The 14,117-nt window shown below is 39.7% G+C and overlaps 1 protein-coding gene across 1 annotated transcript in view; it reads left to right on the top strand.

Annotated features, from left to right (window-relative positions):
• The window catches only part of LOC122823131 (RNA polymerase II elongation factor ELL-like), a 35,323-nt gene that overhangs the window by 16,935 nt on the left and 4,271 nt on the right, over window positions 1-14,117 (top strand). Inside the window, exons 4-8 of the mRNA XM_044102424.1 lie at window positions 1,205-1,332; window positions 5,898-6,061; window positions 10,057-10,301; window positions 12,423-12,547; window positions 12,934-13,036. Coding sequence (XP_043958359.1) covers window positions 1,205-1,332; window positions 5,898-6,061; window positions 10,057-10,301; window positions 12,423-12,547; window positions 12,934-13,036 — 765 coding nt within the window. The remainder of the gene's footprint in view (window positions 1-1,204; window positions 1,333-5,897; window positions 6,062-10,056; window positions 10,302-12,422; window positions 12,548-12,933; window positions 13,037-14,117) is intronic.

Raw genomic sequence — 14,117 nt, 5'->3', positions numbered from 1 at the left:
ATTTTGTAAAAAACTAAGATAGTTCAATAAAATACCCTAAATGGTAAATCTGTGCTCCAGAAAGCCAAAAGAACCCTTTTTTGATATGTTATTCTGTTATGTGGCACATAACCAACTTAGCATCTTGCATATTCATTTTGTTGTGTCCAGAAAAACATTTGATAGCAGAAAGCCAAAAAAAAGTGAAAACGTCAAAAAAGACTCTTGGCTCTGACATTAGCTTACAGTGATTCCTGTTTATTGTAGCCCATGCTCTAGTTTGTCTCCTGGATTGTTATGAGATTCTTTAGCGCAGCTTTTCTGAAATTTTTCTTTTATGTTAATTTATTTTTGCAAATACCGAACTAGCAGCACTCGTCATAAACGTTCGTCTGGTCAGCAGCTGCAGATTTGCGTGTTCTGGTCTGCTCCAGCCTCGACGGCGTTTGGCAGGAAACCTGAAGGATGCTTCGGCAGAGCATGGATATGGGTCATGTTATCCGTTTCTATTTGAAATATTTCTGTAGATATTGGGAATCCTTTTTGCTCTTCGAGGTTTTCGTACTCATGCGGTCCAATTCCTGTTGTAGACAGAAAACACAGCTTCCACCCTCAGATGCTTCTCTTTTCACGTCGGTCTTTCTGCTGACACTGAGATGTTCTAGTACCTCTCCAGGTTGTGCCCGAAATCTCAACTGCAGTACCTTTGACGCCCGGGAAAGATCCCTGATATTTGAACTTTAAATCAACATCTTATGAATACTGTTTAGCCAACTGAGACAAAGTAAGCCTCTGTATCCCTTTGACCTGTTCACCGCTTCACTGCTTTTGTTTTTATTAAACAAACTGAACAGAGAAGACCAGAACAAGCCTCTGTTTATTTTTCTTTTTTTCTTTTACATTAACTTTTCTCCTATTTGGACTATTCCAAGAGAGTATTTTTGCCCCAGGCCGTCCAAAAGCGAAAATAGGAAGAGATTTATGTTGATTGCAAAAACCTTGACTTGTTCAGCCCTGTGTTTCTTGGCTACGCCGTATTTGGCTGCAGAGTCTGAGGAGATAATTGCTTTTTCTTGTGCAATAGGTCAACAGTTTAGAAAGGCAATAAAAGTCGCATCAATTCTTGATCGAGTTGACGAGTTCAAGGTATTGGCTGGTTCCGATGCGTGCACTTTTAGAGGAATCTTACTTTTTTTTTCTCCCCCCATCCCTGTTTTCCTCGTAGTACTTCAAGATCCCGACTCCAACACCAGAGTCGCCTTCTGCTCTGCGCATCTTCTCCTTCTACCTGTCCAGTGACAGCAAAGACCAGCCTCAAGCCAGCTTTGACTGCATCCATCAGTACACCTCGAGGTACGGAGGGAATCGGCTCCAGGCTGCTTTCACCAGAAACCAGTTCGATATTGATTTCTGGTTGAAATCTTGATTCAGACTTTGAGATTGTTTTTTTGGGGGGGGGTTTTCCACAAACAAAAACAAAACCAAAGAAAAAAAAGCAAAAGATTATTTTGGAATATGTTGTAATTTTGCATCCAGCAGAAAATGGAGGAAATTCATGCATCAAAGTATTTTCCCCTCATATAATCCAACTTTTAATAAACTCCTGAAAAGTTTGGAGTTATTTTAAAAGTTGGTTGATGTGTTTATGCCCCAAATCTAGTGCGTGTTCATAGTGTTGATTCCTTTAATGAGCAGAAATAAAATGGGATTTTTCTGTACCAGAGCTAACCAAATCAAAGATGTCCGCTTCTGATATCTGGCTGCTTGATTGACGCAGCTCTGATTTTCATTTTTGTAAAATGCAAACCAGCATAAGCTACTCCCCACTGGCTCCAAATCCTCTGTATTTGTTCTGGATAGATCCTCTCATTACTCCAACCTGAGACTTGTTTGGTTTTGTTTTGTTTTTTTGTGGAGACTAGGCAGCTTATATGATAACCTCAACTATAAACTACAGCACATATGTCAGAGTCAAGGCCCGCGGGCCACATCCGGCCCGCGAGAAGATTTTCTACGGCCCCTGGGATGATCTTGATTTATTATTAGAACCGGCCCGCAGCAAGCCGGCACCCCGTCTGAAAAAATGCGAGATGCGATCCTCACAACGCATTCCCCCCGTTCGATCCTCACAACACGCCCCCCCCTCGTTCGATCCTCACAACACGCACCCCCCCCCCGGTCCGCAGGAAATTTACGAAGGCTTGGGCCGGTCCGCTGCACTAGACCAAATGCGTCATTTAAAAAAATCTCAATGAACATTCGATCAGTCCGGCCCTCGGCTTGTAGCTAAATTTTTTATTTGGCCCTCCGTCCATTTGACTTTGACACCCCTGAACTACAGGGACAAAAAAAACTAAAACAAAAACTATGACCTGCTCTTTTTGCTTTTAGTTAAAAAGCAACAAAAAAATTCTACTGCTTCAAAGAAATCCATCCATCCATCCATCCATTAATTCATTCATTTTCTGTTCATCCTTGTCCCCAATGGGGTCTGGAGGGTTGCTGGTTCATCTCCAGTTACGTTCCAGGCGAGAGGCTGGTACACCCTGGACAGGTCGCCAGTCTGTCGCAGGGCAACACAGAGACACACAGGACAAACAACCATTCACACACACACTCACACCTAGGGAGAATTTAGAGAAACCAATTAACCTGACAGTCATGATCGAACCCAGGACCTTCTTGCTGCAAGGCAAAAGCTCTACCAACTGCGCCACTGTGCAGCCCCACTTCAAAGAAACAATATTTTAATTGTTTGGTAGATATATATATATATATATATATATATATATATATATATATATATATATATATATATATATATAATTTTTTATTTTTTTTTTTTGTTTTTTCTGTTCTGCTCATTTTAAAGTAGCTCTGAGAGTCATGTTAATGAAAGTGATGCTTTCCTCCAAAAAATGGTTTGGTGGAAAATATTTAAGATCATATTCACGTGTTTTCAATGACAAGCTGGGATATTCTCTGGCAAAAAAACATACATCTGCATATGCAAAAAAAATAAATAAAAAAAATTACAATTTCCCTTAATAAACACACATTTCTGATATTAAAACCTGGATGTTCTTTGACATCTCAGTCAGATTTTGTAGAAAAAAAACCTCTTAAATTTATCAGTTAAACTTCACCTGGGAGATTTAGCTGCTGTCACAGAATAAGAACCAGAATGCACCTCAAAATATCTGGATGCATGTCCCCTAAATTTACCACCTCCATGTTGAAGGACATTTTTTTGTCACAAACTTTGTCTGACTTTATAATCTCAGTAAACTTCTACATTTTTTCCCCTGCAAGTGTCTCCACGAACATTTTTATTTTATCCTCGAAAATGTACAATGTTTCGACATCAGAGAATAACAAAAGGTCTTTCTTTTCAAAATGTGAAATCAATCTGCAGCATATTGGCAGAAATACACTCCTCCATATCCAATGGGTTTTTTTCTTTTAATTGCAGTGACCGCTGGTCGTACTCCGGTACTTTCTCTGGCTTATCAATTGAAAGGATTTTATCCTTTGGGAGTCAGTATGACGAGCAGCATGGTGGTTTTGAAACTGTGACTTTATGAAACCTTGTGGGAACAGTTCCAAGCACAGCGCTTCAGTAGCTCTGAGTTGAGTTAGTTAAAGTCAACATCAACACACACCATGAAGACATTCATGCATGGACACACTCTCACCCAGTGTTGTAGACAGTACTAAAAAAATGTACTTAAGTAAAAGTACAAATACATGGACAAAAATGTACTCTAGTAAAAGTAAAAGTACCACATTAACATTTTTACTTGAGTAAAAGTAAAAAAGAACTGGCTTTTAAAAATACTTAAGTATCAAAAGTAAAAGTACTTCCTGAATGCATTACCTAATCACTAATACAATATCATTAAGCGTACCTATCATATTTAATTTTAATACATTGATAATGTGCCATTTTAATGAACAATGTCACAAATAAAGCATGTTTTTAGTGTGTTTACTCTCTGTGACAGTTTAGATTTAGATTTGTGATTCTATGCATCATAATTTCAGGGATGGAAACATCTTGTCTCCTGTCCTAACATAGCATGAACTTCACTTTTTTGCCACTAATGGCATTTATTTTGGAAGAAATCCAACAGAAAGGGGATGGAAAGAAGGTGGATGAGGGAGAACATGCAACCAAGGAGCCACTTAGTGTTGTAGTTAAGACAAAGACCAGCACCCCGCGCTACATAGCACAGTAAAATGAAGTGCACCTTTCAAAACTGCTTCTCAAATTGATTTGAAAAATCCACATTCCCATAAAAACACCTAGATATTAAATACTGAGAGCTGAAATAAATTTAAACAGTATCATTATCAATTCAAACTCTTCTTCATTCTGCTTTGCTTCCATCTCTGTGGCACAATCCAAGGAGGTCTCCTACCAACCCTAAAAGATACCACCCTGGACGTTCGCCCATATCACCCAAGTCAGAAACCACAACTGTCTGCTCCATTAAACATAGAAATTAAGGCAATGCCCCAATGGTAAACAACACTCAACTATGAATACTGTCCAAGGTCTAAGAAGCAAGAAGTAACCAGGCAGAAGGACAGTGACGGTTCTGACCCTGTCTGCCACCATGACAGGTTACCAACACAATCAAAGAGCAATGAGCAGCTCTGCGTTACACGTTCTTGTTTTGTTTATTGGCCAATTAAATAAATCTATATATTTTTTAATTAAATAAAATAATAGCTACTGCAGTGTATGCAGAGCGTCACAAGAACAAAGAACGGCTCTCAGTGAGGCTTCAGTCCTATAGGACTTAGTAAAAATCCGTCCAGAAGAATCGGATTGTTCATCACTATCACTATATAGCAGATTTTGGTCACAGCGTTGTCCCATATATGCGACACCTAAAACAACACTTCCACACAATAATTAAACGCATGACTGACAACGTTTTGTCATCACAGATGCACCATATGTGTCTCTGTACAGCTAGTTTTGCTAACATCACGTCCACATAGCTTACCTTCCTTTAAGCTTCCTTTCCAAGTGACGCTAAAAGTTGGACGAAGTTTCCACCGTCTGTGAAAGTGAAGCGCTGCTGATTTTACATGTCGCCAAATCTTATGATTTATGTAGCGAAATTCTATTACTGACGATTAGACACAATCATCTCCCGCTTAGTGGAAACCACTGCGCATGTCTGGGAGCTCCGAGTGCGACTGAAAGGAGGAGGCGATGGGTGACGACAGTAATTAGTAGGTCACGTTATTGCTTGGATTTACAGCGCCTTGTTAAGTCCCTGAACTTCATATTTTAACGGGGAAAAAAGCGCAATGCGACTTGGATGTAACGAGTAACGGGACGGTTTTGTAGAAATGTAGTAAGTAGAAAGTACAGATACTTACTGTAAAATGTAGTGGAGTAAAAGTCGAAAGTATCCATTATTAAATATACTTAAGTAAAGTACAGATACACGAAGATTGTACTTAAGTACAGTAACGAAGTACATGTACTTCGTTACTTCACAACACTGCTCTCACCAAAGGACAATTTGGAATTTCTGGTTAAACTAACTTGCATGTTTTTCGGATAGAGGAAGCCGGAGAGAATCTAGGTTTCCATTGAGAGAACATCATGGTTCTTTTTAAGATGAAGATAAACTTTGTCAGTTCCACAGATCTTCCATTCGGTGCTCACAAACAAACTCTTTACCTCTAAGTCGATCTCTGTTGTGCAAGTGGGAGCCAAAGTAATCTCTGCGGTTTTCCGTCGGCTCTGCGCTGCCATGAACAGGTCTAAATCCAGCCTCTGACATAACGTACAGCCTTACAGATCTGTCTGGGAAAGACTCTCGTATCAGGCCACACGAACACGAGGCGAAATCCTGCTCATTTTTTATTATTATTTTTTTCTCCCCTCTCCACAGCGACGGCCGCGAGCAGCTGGAGGGCCAAGGCAGCATCCAGGACAAGATCACCGTGTGCGCCACCGACGACTCCTACCAGATGACCCGCGAGAGGATGTCTCAGATGGAGAAGGACAGCTGGAGCCGCTCGGCCATCGAGATCAAACCCGGAGCCACGCAGCCTAGTAAGATTAGACCGAAGGGTGACGGAAAAATGTTGCACATGAAAGCATCTCTCTGTGGAGTGGGCAGAAACCTCAGACATATTGGCTTTGTGTACAATGGTCCGTTATAAAATCAAAAATAGCAAACTAAGTAGCGGCAATAAAAATAATAAGAAATCTGTTGGAATATTTCTGTAAATTGAACAACAGCACTGCTTAGATCATTGCTCGAAGCTGAAAAACAGGCGTTTTTCCTCTTGTGATGAGTAATGAAACCAGATGTGCAGGCTGGTCCGTTGCTTATAAAAGTCGCGTCTGCGATATTCTTGTTGGATTCGGCTTTTCAGTCCAGTGGTTCAGAACCAGTTATCTTCATTGAGAGCTGGATATTATGTTAATGTTTGTGACTCAAACGTATATCGTAAAAGAAAAAAAAAAGACCAGCGCGTACTCTGTCTCTGCTGTCTTTTTACTGATTTTCAAAACATTTTTGCAGCAAATTCTTTGTTAAACAGTTAAAAGGAAATAATGCCGTATCATGATTGCCTGAAAGGGACTTATGGACGTTAAAGGTGATCTATTATGCTTCTTTGGAGAGGTTAGGCTAAGTCTGTGGGCTATGCAAAACATGTTCATTAAATTTATTTATTTTTTTCAACAAAAAATAATTTAATAGATAATGAGATTTTACTCTGCTTGGTTCTCGGTTCTGTTCAACGTTTACACTCGTAAAAATGACTGCAACTACACAACCACACTTCTTTGAAAAGCAGAAGTAGAGCCTCCTTAACAACCAACAAGGTTTTTGGATAGTAAGTGAACAAGAAAACACTTGTCTTTTCCAGCAGCCATTGTGCAGAGCATACAGCGGTAAAACAAGCTGGCCAAATGTGCTGGAGCTCATCTTGAGTTGCTAGGCGACGGTGCGGTGTGATTCAACAATCGAGAAATTTTTGAAACGGCTCATTTTCCAGACACTGAAAACATGAACTTAGTGCCAAAAAACTGCTGGGTGTTTTTTATTAGTTTGTTTTTTTTAAGAGCTTGGAATATTTGTAGAACTAGTTGAGGACTAAACGGAACTAGAAAACATCCAAAATGTGAACTTTGCATCATCGGCTCTCTTTAAATATTAGGCAAGTGAAGTGTTTTCCATGCTGCAAGATCAGAATCCAATTTTTGTGCACTTTTTGTTTTCTTTCTTCAATCGTGGAAGCCAAAGTTACCTTGCTTTAATCTTCAGAGAAAATAAACTGGACAGCTACAGTCTGTACTTCATTGTTTGTCTCTGCTCCAGCCCTTGCTGGAGTTATGCAATCATTTTCCTCGGCCCATTTCTGGACCCCGACATCCAGGCCGGAGCTCCAGCTGATGTGGACCAATTTCACACTCCGTAAATTGTGTGACTTGAGCTCTTCAGCTCGAGATGGGAAAGCAAGTTGGAGTGTATGGCCAATTTAAGTCACTCTCTGAACACTGCTCTGACTCTCGAAGCATTTTCCACCTGCAAAAATCTACAAATCTACACCTGACCCACATTTAGTCACAGAGTTAATTTGCAATATTTCAGTACCCCTTCAATGTCCGCACATTTGGTCATGACACAACTACAAATATAGTCTGACTGAACAACACAAAGCAGAGGTGGAAGGAAAATTGCTTCGAGGATAGAACAAAAAGAAGAAAAATGTGCCTCTCTTTACTCTGATACGCCTAAATGCAACGCAGTGCAGCTGATTGCCTTTGGTTGTTTCGTATACAAAGTAGGAGTGCACCAATAAATCGCTATGTTACTTTCCAGATAAAAAAAAATCAAATCGGTATCGCCTAAAATTGGAATTGGCAGGTCAAGATTTTCAAATATCGGTGAGTGAGCAGAAGTTTGCGCCTCCGTGGAAATGCAGTTGTTTTCTGAAGGTTTTGGAGGTTTACTGGACAACAGGTCGGGTAGAACGCTGTGGAGAAGCTCAAAGCGGAGTTAGGTTTTCAATGGGGCTGAAGCGATTGATCATGATGACTCGATTATAGAAATAACTTTCAACTAATTTAGTCGTTGATTAACTGGAACATACAGACTCAAATAAAAGGCAATCTACTGAAACCACACAGTCAGAGCAGCGATTAAACCGAAACTGTACAAAAATATACATATTTTGCATTTCCAATACAAAAACTGACATGGTTAAATCTAAAAGGCTGTAGAATATGGAAATGTTTTTATCCAATTAGTCGACCAATCGTCAGAATAATCGATAGAATAATCGATTACTAAAATTGTTAGCTGCAGCCCTACTCAATAATATCCCAAACTGACTACCTTGGCAACGAGAGCGTTACTCAGAGCAGCAGCTATGGAGGAGCTGCAGAGATCCACGGCCTAGAAAATCTGCCATTAAACCAAATCAAATTTTATTTGTGTGGCACATTTCAGCAGCAAGGCATTTCAAAGTGCTTCTCATCATATCAGACACAGAAACACAATGCAACATAGAATCAACAATCAAAACACGACAATAAGTCAAGTTCCATCAATAAATTTGTAATTGATTATGTTTCAAATACAATCCTAAACAGGTGGGTTCTTGGTCGAGATTTAAAAGAAGGCAGCGTTTCAGCTGTTTTCTTTTAAAATAATAGGGGAGACACTGAAAAAAAGTTCCATAAAGTGAACATAAAGGTAGGAAGTTTAGATGGCTACAAGTCCTAGCGCTGCTACTTATACAGGTCAAATCGTGTATAAACCTTCACCTCATCGTTAGCTGCTCATATTTACATGAAACCCATACCAGCAGATGACGCATAAAGCGGAAAGGTTCAGGATTATAACATGGTGATATAGCCTTAGGCGGACACACTTCAGTGGTTGAACAGAAACTTCTCTTTTCCTGAACCTTCTTCCCCGCTCCGACCTTTAAAGCTCAGATTAACCTGCTGCAGGATTAGCACAGAGAGAAGACGGCTTTCACGGCTCAAACGTGCTCGGTCTGCCTGGAAAAAAAAAAAAAAAAGTATGCACATAAAGAAATTGTATAAAAAAAACAATTGTATACAGAGTCTCCATGCATCCTTAAAAAGTCTTAATTGATGGATCTAAAATTTAGCACGTAAAATGTCTTAAAACCATTTTAAAGAGCAAGTTGACTTAAATGCAAGTCTTGCATTTTGGTGTGGCGGGACTATTTAATTTTGCATATTCTCATATAGATATGATTCTGCCAGGCAAAAACTTGAGCAGCACACAGATGTTTCCCTTGCGCCTCACTCAAGATAATAGAGGCTATGAGTAGTTAGCTGCTAACAGGTAGCTAGTTATTTTTTGCATCTATCGTGATGCAAAGTTATCGCCTGTTGCCCAGGCGACATTCGTCTTTCCCATTGGCTCACTCCTACTGCCAACCCATAAGATGCTTCATTCATTTTGTGTAAAAGATCTTGGCACTACGGAGGTAAACATTTTCACCTTCCTAAAATAATGGCCTAACTTATTAGATGTCAAAAGTGACTTTGTCAAAAAGAAATAAATGAATAAATTACCACCTCTTTTTGCCAAATGATTATACAAGCAAAAAAAAAAATCACTTTTGGCAAAAAAAAAAAAAATAAAGATTTAGGCCATTAATTTAGGAAGGTGACAATATAACTCTCTACAGTCTTAACCTCTGCAGTGCCAAGTTTGAGAAACACAAAGCTGCTGCTGAGAGCGCAAACTGACCCCAGAAATGTCAGAGTTTTTGCTACGCTTGATTGTAATGCAGCATCGTTCCCAAAACATCCCCAAGATTTATTGTTTGGTTGTTTTTTGGTATTAAATTTAATTAATTGAAAAGGGTCTTTAAGAGTCTTATATTTGACTTGCCGAAACCTGCAGAGGAAAAGTGTTTGCTGTTCTCATTTAATTATCTTCTAATGCACAATAAAAACAATGAAACCAGCCGTTCTCCTAGAATCCGATGTGGCGAAATCTGAACGGCCTCAAATTGACCAAATTTCCTCCTGCAATCTCGGCTCTCTCCCAGGTAAAAGCGTCAAATACCCAAAGAGATCCGCTCCCCTGTCTGCTCCTGAAAGCAGCTTCTTCAAGCAGCCCGCCACCAACCGGAGGAGCTGCGGCATGCCGACCCCCACCCTGAAGCCCCTGAGGGAACGCATCATCCACCTGCTGGCCCTCAAACCCTACAGGAAACCAGAGCTTCTCCTGTGGCTGGAGAGAGAGCGAGCCGCAACAAAGGACAAGGCCGAGCTGGGAGCCGTGCTCGACGAGGTGAAAACCACAAACTCTCACCACTGCAAACGTAAACGGTTCACACAGCTCTACAGTCCACAGCTTTACAACATATCGATACCCCCTGCAGCTTGAACTTGTATTTTGTCACATTGTAAACTTAAAAAAAAACAACAATTTATTTCACTGTTCTCTTGATTTTCTTGTGATAGACCAACACAAAGTGGCGCATGGTAGTTCCTGTACATTTGTATTCTGAGTCAATAATATGTAAAGTCTGCCTCTTCCAGATTCCGTCATCTACTAACTAATTTTTTCACACAGTCACCTTTCAAGTTTTCTCATCAATTTTCATGTGAACTTTGATTGGACCATTCGACACACACACATGCTTTAATCTAAGGCATCCCATGGTAGGTCTAGTTTAACCTCTAGTCGTTTATTTGGGCTCCACTGTTATTTCCAAGTGGAATTTTAAAACACGAAACACTGCAGGAGGATTTATATCAAGGATCCTGTATTTTCTATAAATACTCTAAAAGCGTGAGCTGCTTTATGTTGGTGGTGTTTTGTATGTTTTTGGGGGAATAATGCTTGTGTGTCTAAACAGCTGATTTATTAGTTGCAGCCCTCCAGCCTGCATGAGTTGTAAAAGTAAAATTACACTTCGGTTTTACCTCCTCCTTCCATTGTGGTTTTAAATATTAGTACAGTCGCTCTTGAGTTTTATGTGCTTTTTCCTGTGCCACCTCTTTGCAGCATTCATCTCAAGCCATTAGCGACCTAGTCCACGCTTTCCATTCAAAACACCAAACCAAAAACTTTTATGGGGACTAAAATGTGTATAACGGCTAAAAACTATAAACAAGCATCAAGTCTAGCAGACCTGTCTGTATTTTTGAGGATTCTTCCGGCTGTTTTTGCTTCATGTGTGTGTCATTTGTGCGATTTTTCTTTTTTGTTGTTGTTTTTGTTTTTTTACTGATCAATTTTAAACAGACACCAATTTTAAAAATTGGTGTCTGTCTTCTGTCGTCCCTCGGCCTGTCGATGCGTGTGCTCAGGCGGGTTGTGTAGGTTGTAGTTTCTAATTAGGGCAGTGCTATAATTGCCTCTTCAGAGATCCAGTTTGCTGTTGGGCGGGCCGCCGTGTCAGCAGGCGTCACAAAGACGGATGTCCTCAGAGAAAGGCAGTCAAATACGAGGCTATCGCTGACAAAGAAGCTGCTGGTGTCTCAGGGCGGCAGCAGCGGCAGGGCGACAGTTTTCCATCGGGTCCTGACCGTGGATCATTTTAATGAGAAAAGATGGTTGAAAATTCATGATTTTTATTGATGATGCTGAAACGATTAATTGTGATGAATGAATTATCAAAATAATTGTCCACTAATTCAGTAACCGATTAATCACTAGTTGGAGTAGACAGACCCAAAACAGGCTATTTGCTGAAACAAAACAACATTTTCAGAACTATTAAGCTATTAAATCCAAGCTATTATGTATACATTTTGAATTTAAGCTTTTTAAAAAATCGTTGACGGTTGATGCCTTTTAGCCAAAACTCCTCAGGTAGTATAGTTTTTAATTCACCTGAATCAATTTCACTAAAGAAATGTTTTGTTAACGTTCGTTTTCTTGTGTAAAGAAGAGAATTATATTATTGTTTGAATCTTATAATGTACTCTAATATGAAATAGTCTTATGTGATTAAATGAAAAAGGAGTTGCATGTGCCAATTTTTTTTAATCCGATTAATCGATTGTCAGAATAATCGATAACTAAAATAATCAGCCTAATGGCAGCCTTCATAATGTATTGGGCGTTTTATAAGTATTCAATAACTAAACGTTTGTCAACCCCAAACCAAATTTTGATTTTGTGTTTCCATTTGTAGCCAGAAGCAAACCACATGAAAACACCCTACGGTGGCCTGTTTGTCCATTTTCTGAATAAAAGATTTACGAGGCTAAAGAATTTCCCTCATAAATTTTTCTTATCTCGCATAACTTGGCACAGATTTTGTTCACTTTTCCACCCTAACGTTTCCTCGCGTCGCCCATGTGCTCGAGCGCTCTGCAATGTTCTCCGACCCTGACGCAGGACGTCACACCATCTTCCACGTTTCTCCGCTAACGGCCAAGAGTTTTCCCCGTGTTTTAGGTGGCCAGAGTGAATCCCAAAGACAGCAGCTACCTGCTGAAGGACGACTTCTACAGGCACGTGCAGAGGGACTGGCCAGGCTACAGCGAGGAGGAGAAGCAGCTCATCAGCAGGCTGCTGACCAGGTGAGTTAGAGGCCCGGCGCCAACGACAAAACAACAAACAGAACGTATGGAGTCACTAAAACTATGACAAAACAAATGCATATGTTGGAAATATCTTCAGTATCTGCTAATTATTCTGTTGTGAGAGAATATATTTCTTGCTAGACAGATGAAATCTTTGTTGCTGCCAGGAACTGACTTTATTTACAGCGCCGTGCTCAGACATGGAGACTTTTCCACGTGCTTTGAGCTTCAGGCAGGTGCTACTCCCCCCCTCCTACTGTCAGTCTTGATCATTTCTTTATGGAGGGTGATAAATTCGCGAGTTTGGCTCGACATTTTCTGAATTCCACAGACGGCGTGTTTTTATGGCTTTATGTATCCTGCTCTCTCTGTGTGTTTAACAGGAAACTTCAGCCCCACATCAGCAATAAATCACGCAACGTTCAAGCACACTTGTCAATACCTGCGGCCCCTGAGGACCCAAACGCAGCGAAAACCCCAGCTGTGGTAAATGGATGTTTTCTTGTCACTAATCTTTATGTTAGCAGGATTCGACAGTGGACGTTTAATTTAAAAATGTTGATGTAAAAAAAATCAGCCGACCGTTGCAGTGGCCTCTTGGAGTTCTGCTTCGTTGTATTTGTCTTCCGATTTGGAGCTCGGATCTGCGTGGTGTTTAGCTACACAGGCAAAAATAACAGCAATGATTTGGGTTATTTATTTTCACCACATTTTCTCAGAAAATTATGCATAAATATTATACAATTAAAATGGAGACGATTGTTTAAAAATCTAAATGTTATTTGTGCATTTAAAAATGTCACCGTTAGAAATTAAATATTAAATTTAATTTCTAAATTTCTAAATAATTTCTACGCTAAATACTTAGTTGACAAGCTAAGTGTAGTTAGCAAGCTAAATATGAGACAGAAAACTAATTAATTAACTTGCAAAGTATTTAGATCAGCCCTAAATTTATCTTGGCTAACTAAATATTTAGCTAGCAAGCTAAATGTGTGGCAAAATAAATATTTAGCTAGCAAGCTAAATGTGTGGCAAAATAAATATTTAGCTAGCAAGCTAAATGTGTGGCAAAATAAATATTTAGCTAGCAAGCTAAATGTGTGGCAAAATAAATATTTAGCTAGCAAGCTAAATGTGTGGCAAAATAAATATTTAGCTTGCCAAGTATTCAGCTCAGACCTCAGTTTAGTTTATCTTGCCCACTTTATATTTACCTTGCTGACAAAAAATGTAGCATGCTAACTGAATATTTAGTTTGCGGTTAAATATTTAATTTGGAGCTAAATACTTGGTATTTAAATTTGATTTGCTGCACAGTGCTACCTGAAACCTTGATGTCGTTTTACATGAGCAGCAGCCATATTGGATGCTGAATTGTAAACCTGGGTTGGCACGAAGACCTCCGACTTTTCCTGTCGGTATTCCGACTCTTTATTGGTAATTGTTTTCCAAGTACAAATGTAAGCCATCATTAAACTAAAACAAGTTCCAGTTGGGGAAAAAGATCTTTTTACTACATAGCATCAACGTCAACAGAACGAGAGTTAACAGGAAACGCACCATT

Source organism: Gambusia affinis, linkage group LG02 (genome assembly GCF_019740435.1).
Source record: "Gambusia affinis linkage group LG02, SWU_Gaff_1.0, whole genome shotgun sequence".
Lineage (NCBI taxonomy): Eukaryota > Metazoa > Chordata > Actinopteri > Cyprinodontiformes > Poeciliidae > Gambusia > Gambusia affinis.
Note: the sequence above shows the minus strand (reverse complement) of the source record. Positions and strands in the feature narration are given on the sequence as shown.